The 18,405-nt window shown below is 42.3% G+C and overlaps 1 protein-coding gene across 1 annotated transcript in view; it reads right to left on the bottom strand.

Moving 5' to 3' along the window:
* Positions 1-3,584: 3,584 nt before the first annotated feature.
* The window catches only part of LOC109886808 (leucine-rich repeat-containing G-protein coupled receptor 5-like), a gene marked incomplete at its 5' end in the record, with an annotated part of 70,196 nt that continues 55,375 nt past the window's right edge, over positions 3,585-18,405 (bottom strand). The window contains 3 exons of the mRNA XM_031817653.1: positions 3,585-4,755; positions 5,602-5,662; positions 5,849-5,985. Coding sequence (XP_031673513.1) covers positions 3,585-4,755; positions 5,602-5,662; positions 5,849-5,985 — 1,369 coding nt within the window. The remainder of the gene's footprint in view (positions 4,756-5,601; positions 5,663-5,848; positions 5,986-18,405) is intronic.

Raw genomic sequence — 18,405 nt, 5'->3', positions numbered from 1 at the left:
GAGAGAGGTAGAGAGAGAGAGAGAGAGAGAGAGAGAGAGAGAGAGAGAGAGAGAGAGAGAGAAAACTAACTCACAGACAGACAGCCTAAAGCAGAGAGGCAGAAAACTAACTCACAGACAGCAAGGTTTTTGACAGACCCCGAGCAGCAGAGTTTTCAGGAATGGCAAAGACGGTTGATTACATTTTTAGATTTCCAAGAGCAATTCGCTTTATAAGTAATGACATCTACCTCCTTAATTCATCCACACAAGGACAAAGGAGGGGCCATGCCAAGACTTTGCGGTTGTTTCACGAGGTTGCTACACTGAACCAGCATTGAAGTCCCTAATTTTCCTAGTTCTAAGTGCTGGAGAGCTCTGAGGTAAAGGTAGATATGACCTGTGACCAGCAAGGGAGGAGAGGAGGAGAGGGAGAGAGGATGAAGAGACAGAGAGGATGAAGAGAGAGAGAGAGGATGAAGAGAGGGAGATAGGATGAGGAGGGAGAGATTGGATGAAGAGGGAGAGAGGATGAAGAGAGGGAGAGAGGATGAAGAGAGGGAGAGAGGATGAAGAGAGGGAGAGAGGATGAAGAGAGGAAAAAGAGCTGGACGGTGGACCAGACAGGAGGTCATTCTCCTGGAGAGAAGAAGGAAGACGGGATGAGGAAAAGAGAGGTCGACAACCCGGAGCCTGAGCTCTGAAGATACCTCAAGAATCGCCTCAGAGGGCTTTTAAACCTTGCTAATCTCAGAATCCAAGTATTTGTCTGGAGAGGCCGCTGATGTTTGGCATTAGTAGTCGGTTGCGTCTACCAAAAAGCAGAGGAAGTAAGTAGAAGAAGACAACAGAACGAGGAACGGAGGAAGGGGTGAACTAGAACGCGGGCCGCTCTGACCTGACCCTCGTCCCGGTGATATTTCATTTCACGAGCGATCCAGCTCCTTGGAAAGGGTTCATTCCTGGAAGGCGGTGACTTGGCCACTTGATACCTCTATCCAGGTTACCACCCTGCTGCTGCTATGCTGCCGCTATGCCTGGCAAAGAACAAAGAGGCAGAACACAAGACGTCTCTGTCCTCTGCCCCAGCGCAGTGGGGGAGGCAATACACATCATTACCACAGGTTTTCAATTCTGACCTCTAAAACACATGAATAAGAATCTTCCTCTCTCTTTCTCTCCTCTCCTCTCCCTCTCTTTCTCTCCCCGTCCTCTCTCCTCTCTCCCCTCATCTCCTCTCTTCTCTCTTTCTCTCCTCTCCTCTCTCTCCCCTCATCTGCTATCCTCTCTCTTTCTCTCCTCTCCTCTGTCTTTCTCTCCTCCTCCTCTCTCCCCTCATCTCCTCTCCTCTCTCTCCCCTCAACTCCTCTCCTCTCCTCTCCTCTCCTCTCCTCTCCTCTCCTCTCCTCTCAACTCCTCTCCCTCTCTTTCTCTCCTCTCTCGCTCTTCCTCAACTCCTCTCCTCTCTCTTTCTCTCCTCTCCTCTCAACTCCTCTCCAACTCTTTTCTCTCTTCTCCTCTCAACTCCTCTCCTCTCTCTTTCTCTCCCTCTCCTCTCAACTCCTCTCCTCTCCTCTCTCCTCTCTCTTTCTCTCCTCTCTCTTTTCTCTCCTCTCCTCTCAAACTCCTCTCCTCTCTCTTTTCTCCTTCCTCTCTCTTCTCTCTCCTCCTCCCTTTTCTCCTCTCCTCTCCCCTCTCTCCCTCCTCCCCCAGGTATGTGCTCTAGTCACTAGGTAATGGAGGAGAATCATGCATGCTGGTGATTGACGTAGTTAAATGATAAACACAACTAAAGATGTAATATACTGTGTTTTCTCTAAACGGTGCATCGATAAAACAGTCTAAAAGCAACAACTCACTAAATAGGGGGAAAACTTTTACAACTAAATAGCCGGGTCAATACGAATACACACCAGACCTTACTTTAAAACAAACTGGCATATTCTAAACAAGGAAAACAGATTGTCACAGTATAATGTACACAAATGAACAGGCACGTAAGTGCAACCTCACACACACACACACCACACACACACACACACACACACACACCACACACACACACACACACACACACACACACACACACACACACACACACACACACACACACACACACACACACACACACACACACACACACACACAACACACACACACCACACACACACTGTAATTGGTGCCATTGTTGCTGAAGGAGAATGTTGTGACATGGCAGTCTTAGCTGGTGTAATCTCACAAGGTCACCACACTTTTAATACCAAGTATCGATAGATGACAAGACCCCACACACACACACACACACACACACACACACACACACACACACGCACACACACACGCACACACACACACACACACACACACACACACACACACACACACACACACACACACACACACTGTAATTGGTGCCATTGTTGCTGAAGGAGAATGTTGTGACATGGCAGTCTTAGCTGGTGTAATCTCACAAGGTCACCACACTTTTAATACCAAGTATCGATAGATGACAAGACCCCCCACACACACACACACACACACACACACGCACACACACACACACACACACACACACACACACACACACACACACACACACACACACAACACCTTACAAATTGTTCTCACAAAACTCAGCTGGTAATTATATAACTGTCAGAGAGGATGTTTATACTCAGATGATGTGTTTTATCTTAGGGATCTATCGAAATAAACTGAAAGCATAGCGATGCAGTGTGGAATTTCCTCTTCCTCCTCCTCCTCCTCCTCCTCCTCCTCCTCCTCCTCGTCCGGGCCTACATATTATAGAGTCAAGTACCTTCATTAAAAGAGAGCATGGCCACTGTGTTGGTGTACATATGATGATCGAAAACTGTTCATAACATAATCAGTTGTGCTTCTGTCCGGCATCAAGCTGCCAGACCGGGGTTTACACATAGCTGGTACTGTACAGACAGACAGACAGACATGAATACCAGGACAATGGGAGTCTATCTGCCAGGGCCGGGGTTTACACATAGCTGGTACTGTTCAGACAGATAGAGAGACATGAATACCAGGACAATGGGAGTCTATCTGCCAGGCCGGGGTTTACACATAGCTGGTACTGTTCAGACAGATAGAGAGACATGAATACCAGGACAATGGGAGTCTATCTGCCAGGCTGGGGTTTACACATAGCTGGTACTGTACAGACAGATAGAGAGACATGAATACCAGGACAATGGGAGTCTATCTGCCAGGCCGGGGTTTACACATAGCTGGTACTGTTCAGACAGATAGAGAGACATGAATACCAGGACAATGGGAGTCTATCTAGCTCTATATCAGAGTTCTGATTCAGACAGATACAGAGACATGAATACCAGGACAATGGGAGTCTATCTATCTCTATATTAGAGTTCTGATTCAGATAGAGAGACATGAAAACCAGGACAATGGGAGTCTATCTATCTCTATATCAGAGTTCTGATTCAGAGGAGAGCCATGGCGGCCATTTTGTGTCCTGTTCCTGTCCGTGTAGCAGTGGCCTTGTTTCTTCATCCTTCCTCTCTGGCTACATGTACTGCTCTAACACAGTCTGTGTCTGTGTGTAGGGGGTTGATCTAGGGCATGGGGTACTGGGGGTAGAACCCAGAGCCCTGCAGCCCTGGGAGTAAAAACAGTGAAGCCTGAACGCTAGTCTGCCTAGCGACAGGGGATGAAGGCAAACGGAGGGTGGTGTGCCTCGGCGCTGGGTTGCTGCCCGCCCCCCTAGACTCCTCCTCCTCCTCTGACACCCCGAAGGTGACCAGAGCCTGCGTGGAGTCACATGACTGTTTCTCGGCGTCCTCCGAGTTGAGCGAGACGAGGCTGAGTCGGCGGGGTCTGCTGAGGTGCAGGGCGCCGCGAGTCCTTCTGTGGAGCAGGCCCAGGTCCTCTCTGAAGTGAGGGTTGAAGAGGACGTAGAGTAGAGGGTTGAGGCAGGCTGGGAGAGGAACCACCACTAGAAGCACTGACTTCACCACCTCAGGCCCTACTGAGGGCAGTTTCAGCAGGGAGGAGAAGGAGAGGAAGGCTACAGGGAAGTAGAGGAGACAGTTGGTGAACAGCAGCCAGGCCACGTGACGGATCATGGAGCAGTCCCACAGGTTGTCCGGCTCTCCTTTCTCCAGGCTGCAGTAGAGGCGGGCGTATGTGACGGTCATGATGAGATAACATAGGGAGTTGACCAGGACTAGAGCCACCATGAAGCCCAGAGAGGAGGGCTCTTCGTAGGGCATGGGGAGACAGATGGAGGAGACTCCGTAGTCCCCCAGCAGGGGGAGCAGGGTGATAGCCAGGCCCAGAAGGAAACACAAGGCGGCCACCAGCCTCAGCGTGCCTGTCGAAGTCTTTCCCTCGGCGGCCTTGCCTCTCCGTATCGACAGCCCCCTCTCCAGGGCGGCCACAGTCAGTAAGAAGATACTGGTCTCAGAAGCGAAGATGGAGACGAAGCCGGTCAGCTTGCAGCCCGTGCTGCTCTCCCAACGCGCCCCGTAGCGGCCGAAGCTGCCGAAGGTCAAGGCATCGACGGTGGCCAGCGTGGCAGACCACAGCCCCATCAGACTGTTTACCAGAGCCAGCAGGCCAATCAGCAGCTTCACAGGGGACAGGAAGGACGGGGAGAGAAAGATGGAGACCATCACCAGTGTGTTGCAGACCAGGGAGAGAGTAGCAATGACCCACACACCAACACGGATCAACCAGCTGCCAAACAGGTGGTGGCAAGGACGGAACGGACCTGGGGAGGGACAGATCAATCAATCAACCAGTCAATTAACCAGTCAATCAATCAACCAGTCAATCAGTCACTCAATAAACCAGTCACTCAATCAACCAGTCAATCAGTCAATCAATCAACCAGTCAATAAATCAATCAATCAACCAGTCAATCAATCAACCAGTCAATCAATCAACAAGTCAATCAATCAATCAATCAACCAGCCAATAAAGCAATCAATCAACCAGTCAATCAACCAGTCAATCAATCAATCAATCAATCAACCAGCCAATAAAGCAATCAATCAATCAACCAGCCAATAAAGCAATCAATCAATCAACCAGTCAATAAAGCAATCAATCAATCAACCAGCCAATAAAGCAATCAATCAACCAGCCAATAAAGCAATCAATCAACCAGCCAATAAAGCAATCAATCAACCAGCCAATAAAGCAATCAATCAACCAGCCAATAAAGCAATCAATCAACCAGTCAATCAACCAGTCAATCAATCAATCAATCAATCAACCAGTCAACCAACCAGTCAATCAATCAACCAGTCAATCAATCAACCAGTCAATCAATCAACCAGTCACTCAATCAACCAGTCACTCAATAAATCATTCAACCAGTGAATCAATAAATCACTCAACCAGTCAATCAATAAATCATTCAACAAGTCAACCAATAAATCATTCAATCACTCAATCAATAAATCATTCAACCAGTCAATCAATAAATCATTCAACCAGTCAATCACTCAACCAGTCAATCAATAAATCATTCAATCACTCAATCAATCAATGTATGAACCATGTTAGGGGGAAGGGTGGTGGTGGGGGGGTGGTGGGGGGGTGTTGCCTTACCAGGTGATGGGGAAACACTGGACAGTGTGGTGGGATTTGGGCTCATCATCAAAGTCCAACAGAAGGTCCTCGTGGTCTTAAATCAAATCAAAGGTTATATCCAGGTTATCAAGACGTTTCATAGGAACTGAAAATGAGTCACTGTTTCTGTCAGGAGGCATATTAGCGACACACCATGTATCCTTACAACAAGGATCTGAAGTGGTATCCCCATTCCCTTTTAATGGGGCAGTGTACTATCTGGGGTTGATTGAGAACACACCTTGGTTAGACAAGATGCCCTCCCTCCTCCCGAAGTCATCCTTCCCGTTGTGGTTATTGTCTCTGTCCCAGGGAGAGGAGTGTTTCTCACAGGAGACGAAGGCACAACACTGGAAGGCATAGGGCAGCTCCATCACCCTACAGAGAGAGAGAGAGACGTACCAGACATACAACATACCAATTAGGATCTGGAGAGAGAGACGTACCAGACATACAACATACCAATTAGGATCTGGCTAAAAATACCCTTTATGGTTGTGAGGTCTGGGGTCCGCTCAACAAACAAGATTTCACGAAGTGGGACAAACACCAAATTGAGACTGCATACAGAATTCTGCAAAAATATCCTCCGTGTACAACGTAGAACACCAAATAATGCATGCAGAGCAGAATTAGGCCGATACCCACGAATTATATAAATCTAGAAAAGTGCCGTTAAATTCTACAACCACCGAAAAGGAAGCGATTCCCAAACCTTCCATAACAAAGCCATCACCTAAAGGGAGATTAACCTGGAGAGGAGTCCCCTAAGCAAGCTGGTCCTGGGGCTCTGTTCACAAACACACCCTACAGAGCCCCAGGACAGCAGCACAATTAGACCCAACCAAATCATGAGAAAACTAAAATATAATTACTTGACACATTGGAAATAATTAACAAAACAACAGAGCCAACTAGAATGCTATTTGGCCCTAAACAGAGAGTACACAGTGGCAGAATACCTGGCCACTGTGACTGACCCAAACCTAAGGAAAGCTTTGACTATGTACAGACTTAGTGAGCATAGCCTTGCTATTGAGAAAGGCCGCCGTAGACAGACATGGCTCTCAAGAGAAGACAGGTTATGTGCACACTGCCCACAAAATGAGGTGGAAACTGAGCTGCACTTCCTAACCTCCTGCCCAATGTATGACCATATTAGAGACACATTTTTCCCTCAGATTACACAGATCCACAAAGAATTTGAAAACAAACCCAATTTTGATAAACTCCCATATCTACTGGGTGAAATACCACAGTTGTGACATCACAGCAGCAAGATTTGTGACCAGTTGCCACGAGAAAAATACAACCCACATGTATGCTTATTTATTTCCCCTTGTCTACTTTAACCATTTTTACATTGTTACAACACTGTATATATACATAATATGACATTTGTAATGTCTTTATTGTTTTTAAACTTCTGTATGTATAATGTTTACTGTTCATTTTTATTGTATATTTCCCTTTTGTATATTATCTACCTCACTTGCTTTGGCAATGTTAACACATGTTTCCCATGTCAATAAAGCCCCTTGAATTGAATTGAATTGAGAGAGAGAGAGAGAGAGAGAAAGAGAGAGAGGCGGAGAGAGAGAGAGAGAGAGAGAGAGAGAGAGACGGAGAGAGAGAGAGAGAGAGAGAGAGAGAGAGAGTCATCCTACAAGAAACCAGGTATAAAGGAGACGGACCCACTGGTTGCCCTCTAGGTTACAGAGAGCTGGTGGTCACAGCCAGCAAACTACCAGGTGTGAAATGAGGAAGAGACAGGGGGAATGCTAATTTGGTATAGAGCAGACCTAACGCACTCTATTAAATTGGTCAAAACAGGAACATTTTACATCTGGCTTGAAATTCAACAGGAAATGATCTCAACAAAGAAACATGTCCTCCACCTAAATCCACCTGTATCCACCTGTATCCACCTATATCCACCTATATCCACCTATATCCACCTATATCCACCTATATCCACCTATATCTACCTATATCCACCTATATCCACCTATATCTACCTATATCCACCTATATCTACCTATATCTACCTGTATCCACCTGTATCCACCTATATCCACCTATATCCACCTATATCCACCTATATCCACCTATATCCACCTATATCCACCTATATCTACCTATATCCACCTATATCTACCTATATCTACCTATATCCACCTATATCCACCTATATCCACCTATATCTACCTATATCCACCTATATCCACCTATATCTACCTATATCTACCTATATCCACCTATATCTACCTATATCCACCTATATCCACCTATATCTACCTATATCCACCTATATCTACCTATATCTAACCTATATCCACCTATATCTACCTATATCTACCTATATCCACCTATATCTACCTATATCCACCTATATCTACCTATATCCACCTATATCCACCTATATCCACCTATATCCACCTATATCCACCTATATCACCTATATCCACCTATATCTACCTATATCCACCTATATCCACCTATATCCACCTATCACCTAATCTACCTATATCTACCTATATCTACCTATATCCACCTATATCCACCTATATCTACCTATATCCACCTATATCCACCTATATCCACCTATATCTACCTATATCCACCTTATCCACCTATATCCACCTATATCTACCTATATCCACCTATATCCACCTATATCCACCTATATCCACCTATATCCACCTATATCCACCTATATCCACCTATATCCACCTATATCTACCTATATCCACCTATATCCACCTATATCCACCTATATCCACCTATATCCACCTATATCCACCTATATCCACCTATATCCACCTATATCTACCTATATCCACCTATATCCACCTATATCCACCTATATCTACCTATATCCACCTATATCCACCTATATCCACCTATATCCTACCTATATCTACCCTATATCCACCTATATCCACCTATATCTACCTATATCTACCTATATCCACCTATATCTACCTATATCCTACCTATATCCACCTATATCCACCTATATCTACCTATATCTACCTATATCACCTATATACACCTATATCCGACCTATATCCACCTATATCCACCTATATCTACTATATCTACCTATATCTACCTATATCCACCTATATCTCACCTATATCTACCTATATCCTACCTTATCTAACCTATATCCACCTATATCTACCTATATCCACCTATATCCACCTATATCTCACCTATATCCACCTATATCTACCTATATCCACCTATATCTACCTATATCTACCTATATCCACCTATATCTACCTATATCTACCCTATATCTACCTATATCCACCTATATCTACTATATCACCTATATATCCACCTATATCTACCTATATCCACCTATATCTACCTATATCTACCTATATCCACCTATATCTACCTATATCCACCTATATCCACCTATATCTACCTATATCCACCCATATCTACCCATATCCACCCATATCTACCTATATCTACCTATATCTACCTATATCCACCTATATCTACCTATATCCACCTATATCTACCTATATCTACCTATATCCACCTATATATACCTATATCTACCTATATCAACCTATATCTACCTATATCTACCTATATCTACCTATATCTACCTGTATCTACCTATATATACCTATATATACCTATATCTACCTATATCTACCTATATCTACCTATATCTACCTATATCCACCTATATCTACCTATATCTACCTATATCCACCTATATCCACCTATATCTACCTATATCCACCTATATCTACCTATATCTACCTATATCTACCTATATCCACCTATATCTACCTATATCTACCTATATCTACCTATATCCACCTATATCCACCTATATCCACCTATATCTACCTATATCTACCTATATCTACCTATATCTACCTATATCCACCTATATCCACCTATATCTACCTATATCTACCTATATCTACCTATATCCACCTATATCTACCTATATCTACCTATATCCACCTATATCTACCTATATCCACCTATATCTACCTATATCCACCTATATCCACCTATATCTACCTATATCCACCTATATCTACCTATATCTACCTATATCTACCTATATCCACCTATATCTACCTATATCCACCTATATCCACCTATATCTACCTATATCCACCCATATCTACCCATATCCACCTATATCTACCTATATCTACCTATATCTACCTATCTCTACCTATATCTACCTATATCCACCTATATCCACCTATATCTACCTATATCTACCTATATCCACCTATATCTACCTATATCTACCTATATCCACCTATATCTACCTATATCCTACCTTATCCACCTATATCCACCTATATCTACCTATATCTACCTATATCTACCTATATCCACCTATATCTACCTATATCCACCTATATCCACCTATATCTACCTATATCCACCTATATCTACCTATATCCACCTATATCTACCTATATCTACCTATATCCACCTATATCTACCTATATCTACCTATATCTACCTATATCCACCTATATCTACCTATATCCACCTATATCTACCTATATCCACCTATATCCACCTATATCTACCTATATCCACCTATATCTACCTATATCTACCTATATCCACCTATATCTACCTATATCCACCTATATCCACCTATATCCACCCATATCTACCCATATCCACCTATATCTACCTATATCTACCTATATCTACCTATATCCACCTATATCTACCTATATCCACCTATATCTACCTATATCTACCTATATCCACCTATATATACCTATATCTACCTATATCAACCTATATCTACCTATATCTACCTATATCTACCTATATCTACCTATATCTACCTGTATCTACCTATATATACCTATATATACCTATATCTACCTATATCTACCTATATCTACCTATATCCACCTATATCTACCTATATCTACCTATATCCACCTATATCCACCTATATCTACCTATATCTACCTATATCTACCTATATCTACCTATATCCACCTATATCTACCTATATCTACCTATATCTACCTATATCTACCTATATCCACCTATATCCACCTATATCTACCTATATCTACCTATATCTACCTATATCTACCTATATCCACCTATATCCACCTATATCTACCTATATCTACCTATATCTACCTATATCTACCTATATCTACCTATATCCCCCCAATAGAATCCCCATACTTTAACAATGACAGCTTCTTCATCCTAGAGGGGGAGATCAACAATTTCCAGGCTCAGGGACATGTACTAGTCTGTGGCGATCTAAATGCCAGAACCGGACAAAAACCTGACACCCTCAGCACACAGGGGGACAAACACCTGCCTGTAGGTGACAGCATTCCCTCCCTCACATGCCCCCCCCCAGACACAACTACATAACCAACATAACCAACAAAAATGGGTCACAACTCCTGCAGCTCCTTCGCACGCTGGGTATGTACATAGTCAATGGTAGGCTTCGAGGGGACTCCTATGGTAGGTACACCTATAGCTCATCTCTTGGCAGTAGTACTGCAGACTACTTTATCACTGACCTCAACCCAGAGTCTCCCAGAGCGTTCACAGTCAGCCCACTGACACCCCTATCAGACCACAGCAAAATCACAGTCTACTTGAACAGAGCAATACTCAATCATGAGGCATCAACGCCAAAGGAACTAAATAATATTAAGAAATGCTATAGATGGAAGGAAAGTAGTGTGTAAAAAAAAATTTGGCAACAACAAATTCAATCCCTTTTAGACAATTTCCTGGGTAAAACGTTTCACTGTGATAGTGAAGGTGTAAACTTGATAGTAGAAAACTTAACCAGTTTATTTGACCACAGCTTCCCTATCAAATCTAAACATTTCAAGCAGACAACCCCTTGAACAATAACAACAATGGTTTGATGAAGAATGCAAAAACCTAAGAAAGAAATGGAGAAACCTGTCCACCAAAAACACAGAGACCCAGAAAACCTGAGTCTACGCCTTCACTATGGTGAATCACTAAAACAATACAGAAATACACTACGGAGAAAGAAGGAACAGCACGTCAGAAATCAGCTCAATGAAATTGAAGAATCCATAGAATCTAATTTGGCATGAGGGTCTGCTATACAAATGGATGGAAAGTGGTGTTGGGGGAACAACATACAACATTATAAAATCCATGAACACAAACAACAAGTGTGCGGTTAAAATTGGCAAAAGACACACACATTTCTTTCCAGAGGGGCCGTGGGGTGAGACAGGGATGCAGCTTAAGCCCCACCCTCTTCAACATATATATCAACGAATTGGCGAGGGCACTAGAACAGTCTGCAGCACCCGGCCTCACCCTACCAGAATCTGAAGTCAAATGTCTACTGTTTGCTGATGATCTGGTGCTTCTGTCACCAACCAAGGAGGGCCTACAGCAGCACTTAGATATTCTGCACAGATTCTGTCAGACCTGGGCCCTGACAGTAAATCTCAGTAAGACAAAAATAATGGTGTTCCAAAAAAGGTCCAGTCGCCAGGACCAAGAATACAAATGCCATCTAGACACGGTTGCCCTGGAACACACAAAAAACTATACATACCTTGGCCTAAACATCAGCGCCACAGGTAACTTCCACAAAGCTGTGAACGATCTGAGAGACAAGGCAAGAAAGGCATTCTATGCCATCAAAAGGAACATACAATTCGACATACCAATTAGGATCAGGCTAAAAATACTTGAATCAGTTATAGAGCCCATTGCCCTTTACGGTTGTGAGGTCTGGGGTCCGCTCACCAACCAATAATTCACAAAATGGGACAAACACCAAATTGAGAGTCTGCATGCAGAATTCTGCAAAAATATCCTCCGTGTACAACGTAGAACATCAAATAATGCATGCAGAGCAGAATTAGGCGGATACCCGCTAATTATCAAAATCCAGAAAAGAGCCGTTAAATTCTACAACCACCAAAAAGGAAGAGATTCCCAAACCTTCCATAACAAAACCATCACCTACAGAGAGATGAACCTGGAGAAGAGTCCCCTAAGCCAACTGGTCCTGGTGCTCTGTTCACAAACACAAACAGACCCCACAGAGCTCCAGGACAGCAACACAATTAGACCCAACCAAATCATGAGAAAACAAAATGATAATTAACATTGGAAAGAATTAACAAAAAAACTGAGCAAACTAGAATGCTATTTGGCCTTAAACAGAGAGTACACAGTGGCAGAATCCCTGGCCACTGTGACTGACCCAAAATTAAGGAAAGCTTTGAGTATGTACAGACTCAGTGAGCATAGCCTTGCTATTGAGAAAGGCAGACCTGGCTCTCAAGAGAAGACAGGCTATGTGCCCACTGCCCATAAAATGAGGTGGAAACTGAGCTGCACTTCCTAACCTCCTGCCCAATGTATGACCATATTAGAGACACATATTTCCCTCAGATTACACAGACCCACAAAGAACTCGAAAACAAACCCAATTTTCATAAACTCCCATATGTATTGGGTGAAATACCACAGTTGTGCCATTACAGCAGCAAGATGTGTGACCTATTGCCACAAGAAAAGGGCAACCAGTGAAGAACAGACACCATTGTAAATACAACCTATATTACATTTATTTATTTTCCCTTTTGTACTTAAATTATTTTCACATCATTACAACACTGTAATAAAGCCATCATATGACATTTTAAAAGTATTTGTTCTTTCTGAACTTGTGAGTGTAATGTTTACTGTTCATTTTTAATAGTTTATTTAACTTTTGTTTATTGTCTACTTCACTTGCCTTGGCAATGTTAACATACGTTTACCATGCCAATAAAGACCTTACATTGAAACTGGAAGAAAAAGAGAGATAACAGGAGAGAGAACAGGAGAGAGAGAGAGAGAACAGGAGAGAGAACAGGAGAGAGAACAGGAGAGAGAGAGAACAGGAGAGAGAGAGAGAGAACAGGAGAGAGAGAGAGAGAACAGGAGAGAGAACAGGAGAGAGAACAGGAGAGAGAGAGAACAGGAGAGAGAGAGAGAGAACAGGAGAGAGAGAGAGAGAACAGGAGAGAGAGAGAGAGAGAGAACAGGAGAGAGAGAGAGAGAACAGGGGAGAGAGAGAGAGAACTGGAGAGAGAGAGAGAGAACAGGAGAGATCATTGAAGGAGGGGAAAGGAGAGAGAAAAGGAGAGAGAGAGAGAGAGAGAGAACAGGAGAGAGAGAGAGAGAACAGGAGAGAGATCGTTGAAGGAGAGGAAAGGAGAGAGAAAAGGAGAGAGAGAGAGAGAGAACAGGAGAGAGAGAGAGAACAGGAGAGAGATAGAGAACAGGAGAGCGATCATGCAAGGAGAGGAAAGGAGAGAGAAAAGGAGAGAGAGAGAGAGAACAGGAGAGAGAGAGAGAACAGGAGAGAGATAGAGAACAGGAGAGATCATTGAAGGAGAGGAAAGGAGAGAGAAAAGGAGAGAGAGAGAGAGAGAGAGAGAGAGAGAGAGAGAAAAGGAGAGAGATAGAGAACAGGAGAGATCATTGAAGGAGGGGAAAGGAGAGAGAAAAGGAGAGCGAGAGAGAGAACAGGAGAGAGAAAAGGAGAGAGAAAAGGAGAGCGAGAGAGATTTGATTTGGATCTCTTTTAGTCCTCATTTGGACTAATCTTCCAAAAGTCCTTAAACATTCAAATACAATTCATAATACGAACACATATAACACACTATTACAGACATACATTATATACTAACATAATAACCCAATAAATACTCCATCTAAAACATATTGATTCTTCATCTGCGAATGTTGTGTCCCACAGCATTTATATGTATGATATTTAAATGGTTTTTAAATCATGTTTAAGTTTATATATTGAGAGGTTTCTAGTTTGCTCAGTTAATTTATTCCATTTCTTTATTGCTCTAAATCTAAATGTTCTTTTGCCTATTTCTCTTTTCTGTCTGGACAACGTATAGATGGTGGATAATCTATTCCTAGTATTTACTGAATGTCTGTCTCTTACCAACTGAGTACTGTTCTGTCTGGATAACGTATAGATGGTGGATAATCTATTCCTAGTATTTACTGAATGTCTGTCTCTTACCAACTGAGTACTGTTCTGTCTGGATAACGTATAGATGGTGGATAATCTATTCCTAGTATTTACTGAATGTCTGTCTCTTACCAACTGAGTACTGTTCTGTCTGGACAACGTATAGATGGTGGATAATCTATTCCTAGTATTTACTGAATGTCTGTCTCTTACCAACTGAGTACTGTTCTGTCTGGACAACGTATAGATGGTGGATAATCTATTCCTAGTATTTACTGAATGTCTGTCTCTTACCAACTGAGTACTGTTCTGTCTGGATAACGTATAGATGGTGGATAATCTATTCCTAGTATTTACTGAATGTCTGTCTCTTACCAACTGAGTACTGTTCTGTCTGGATAACGTATAGATGGTGGATAATCTATTCCTAGTATTTACTGAATGTCTGTCTCTTACCAACTGAGTACTGTTCTGTCTGGACAACGTATAGATGGTGGATAATCTATTCCTAGTATTTACTGAATGTCTGTCTCTTACCAACTGAGTACTGTTCTGTCTGGATAACGTATAGATGGTGGACAAATCTATTCCTCGTATTTACTGAATGTCTGTCTCTTACCAACTGAGTACTGTTCTGTCTGGATAACGTATAGATGGTGGATAATCTATTCCTAGTATTTACTGAATGTCTGTCTCTTACCAACTGAGTACTGTTCTGTCTGGATAACGTATAGATGGTGGACAAATCTATTCCTCGTATTTACTGAATGTCTGTCTCTTACCAACTGAGTACTGTTCTGTCTGGATAACGTATAGATGGTGGATAATCTATTCCTAGTATTTACTGAATGTCTGTCTCTTACCAACTGAGTACTGTTCTGTCTGGATAACGTATAGATGGTGGATAATCTATTCCTAGTATTTACTGAATGTCTGTCTCTTACCAACTGAGTACTGTTCTGTCTGGATAACGTATAGATGGTGGACAATCTATTCCTCGTATTTACTGAATGTCTGTCTCTTACCAACTGAGTACTGTTCTGTCTGGACAACGTATAGATGGTGGATAATCTATTCCTCGTATTTACTGAATGTCTGTCTCTTACCAACTGAGTACTGTTCTGTCTGGATAACGTATAGATGGTGGATAATCTATTCCTAGTATTTACTGAATGTCTGTCTCTTACCAACTGAGTACTGTTCTGTCTGGATAACGTATAGATGGTGGATAATCTATTCCTAGTATTTACTGAATGTCTGTCTCTTACCAACTGAGTACTGTTCTGTCTGGATAACGTATAGATGGTGGATAATCTATTCCTAGTATTTACTGAATGTCTGTCTCTTACCAACTGAGTACTGTTCTGTCTGGACAACGTATAGATGGTGGATAATCTATTCCTAGTATTTACTGAATGTCTGTCTCTTACCAACTGAGTACTGTTCTGTCTGGACAACGTATAGATGGTGGATAATCTATTCCTAGTATTTACTGAATGTCTGTCTCTTACCAACTGAGTACTGTTCTGTCTGGATAACGTATAGATGGTGGATAATCTATTCCTAGTATTTACTGAATGTCTGTCTCTTACCAACTGAGTACTGTTCTGTCTGGATAACGTATAGATGGTGGATAATCTATTCCTAGTATTTACTGAATGTCTGTCTCTTACCAACTGAGTACTGTTCTGTCTGGACAACGTATAGATGGTGGATAATCTATTCCTAGTATTTACTGAATGTCTGTCTCTTACCAACTGAGTACTGTTCTGTCTGGATAACGTATAGATGGTGGATAATCTATTCCTCGTATTTACTGAATGTCTGTCTCTTACCAACTGAGTACTGTTCTGTCTGGATAACGTATAGATGGTGGACAAATCTATTCCTCGTATTTACTGAATGTCTGTCTCTTACCAACTGAGTACTGTTCTGTCTGGATAACGTATAGATGGTGGATAATCTATTCCTAGTATTTACTGAATGTCTGTCTCTTACCAACTGAGTACTGTTCTGTCTGGATAACGTATAGATGGTGGACAAATCTATTCCTCGTATTTACTGAATGTCTGTCTCTTACCAACTGAGTACTGTTCTGTCTGGATAACGTATAGATGGTGGATAATCTATTCCTAGTATTTACTGAATGTCTGTCTCTTACCAACTGAGTACTGTTCTGTCTGGATAACGTATAGATGGTGGATAATCTATTCCTAGTATTTACTGAATGTCTGTCTCTTACCAACTGAGTACTGTTCTGTCTGGATAACGTATAGATGGTGGACAATCTATTCCTCGTATTTACTGAATGTCTGTCTCTTACCAACTGAGTACTGTTCTGTCTGGACAACGTATAGATGGTGGATAATCTATTCCTCGTATTTACTGAATGTCTGTCTCTTACCAACTGAGTACTGTTCTGTCTGGATAACGTATAGATGGTGGATAATCTATTCCTAGTATTTACTGAATGTCTGTCTCTTACCAACTGAGTACTGTTCTGTCTGGATAACGTATAGATGGTGGATAATCTATTCCTAGTATTTACTGAATGTCTGTCTCTTACCAACTGAGTACTGTTCTGTCTGGACAACGTATAGATGGTGGACAATCTATTCCTCGTATTTACTGAATGTCTGTCTCTTACCAACTGAGTACTGTTCTGTCTGGACAACGTATAGATGGTGGACAATCTATTCCTCGTATTTACTGAATGTCTGTCTCTTACCAACTGAGTACTGTTCTGTCTGGACAACGTATAGATGGTGGACAATCTATTCCTCGTATTTACTGAATGTCTGTCTCTTACCAACTGAATACTGTTGTGAAGAGAACTTGGCCGTTTTAAATGAGGTATATTATGAAATAAAATAGCCATGTTTTTTTCAATTATCTTGTCAATTGATGACCAACCAAGAACACTGCGCATGACTGCAACAGAAGAACCATATCTATCATAGCTTTGTTCTCTGCATTCTGCAGCCTCCTAACTTCACTAGATGATGCATTTCCCCAGACCAGAGAGAGAGAGACAGAGAGAGAGAGAGACAGAGACAGAGACAGAGAGAGAGAGAGAGACAGAGAGAGAGAGACAGAGACAGAGACAGAGACAGAGACAGAGACAGAGAGAGACAGAGACAGAGACAGAGACAGAGACAGAGACAGAGACAGAACAGTAGAGATATATAGAGAGAGAGAACAGTAGAGAGAGAATAGTAGAGATATATAGAGAGAGAGAGAGAGAACAGTAGCGAGAGAGAACAGTAGAGATATAGAGAGAGAGAGAACAGTAGAGAGAGAGAGAGAACAGTAGAGATATAGAGAGAGAGAGAACAGTAGAGATAGAGAGAGAACAGTAGAGAGAGAGAGAGAGAGAGAACAGTAGAGAGAGAGAGAACAGTAGAGATAGAGAGAGAACAGTAGAGAGAGAGAGAGAGAGAGAGAACAGTAGAGAGAGAGAGAACAGTAGAGATAGAGAGAGAACAGTAGAGAGAGAGAGAGAGAACAGTAGAGAGAGAGAGAGAGAGAGAGAGAGAGAGAGAGGGAGAACAGTAGAGAGAGAGAGAGAACAGTAGAGAGAGAGAGAGAGAGAGAGAACAGTAGAGAGAGAACAGTAGAGAGAGAGAGAGAGAGAGAGAGAGAGAACAGTAGAGATAGAGAGAGAACAGTAGAGAGAGAGAGAGAACAGTAGAGAGAGAGAGAGAACAGTAGAGATAGAGAGAGAACAGTAGAGAGAGAGAGAGAACAGTAGAGATAGAGAG

This window comes from Oncorhynchus kisutch, unplaced genomic scaffold, assembly GCF_002021735.2.
Source record: "Oncorhynchus kisutch isolate 150728-3 unplaced genomic scaffold, Okis_V2 scaffold1110, whole genome shotgun sequence".
Taxonomy (NCBI): Eukaryota; Metazoa; Chordata; class Actinopteri; order Salmoniformes; family Salmonidae; genus Oncorhynchus; species Oncorhynchus kisutch.
This window is presented reverse-complemented; position numbering and strand designations above follow the sequence as displayed.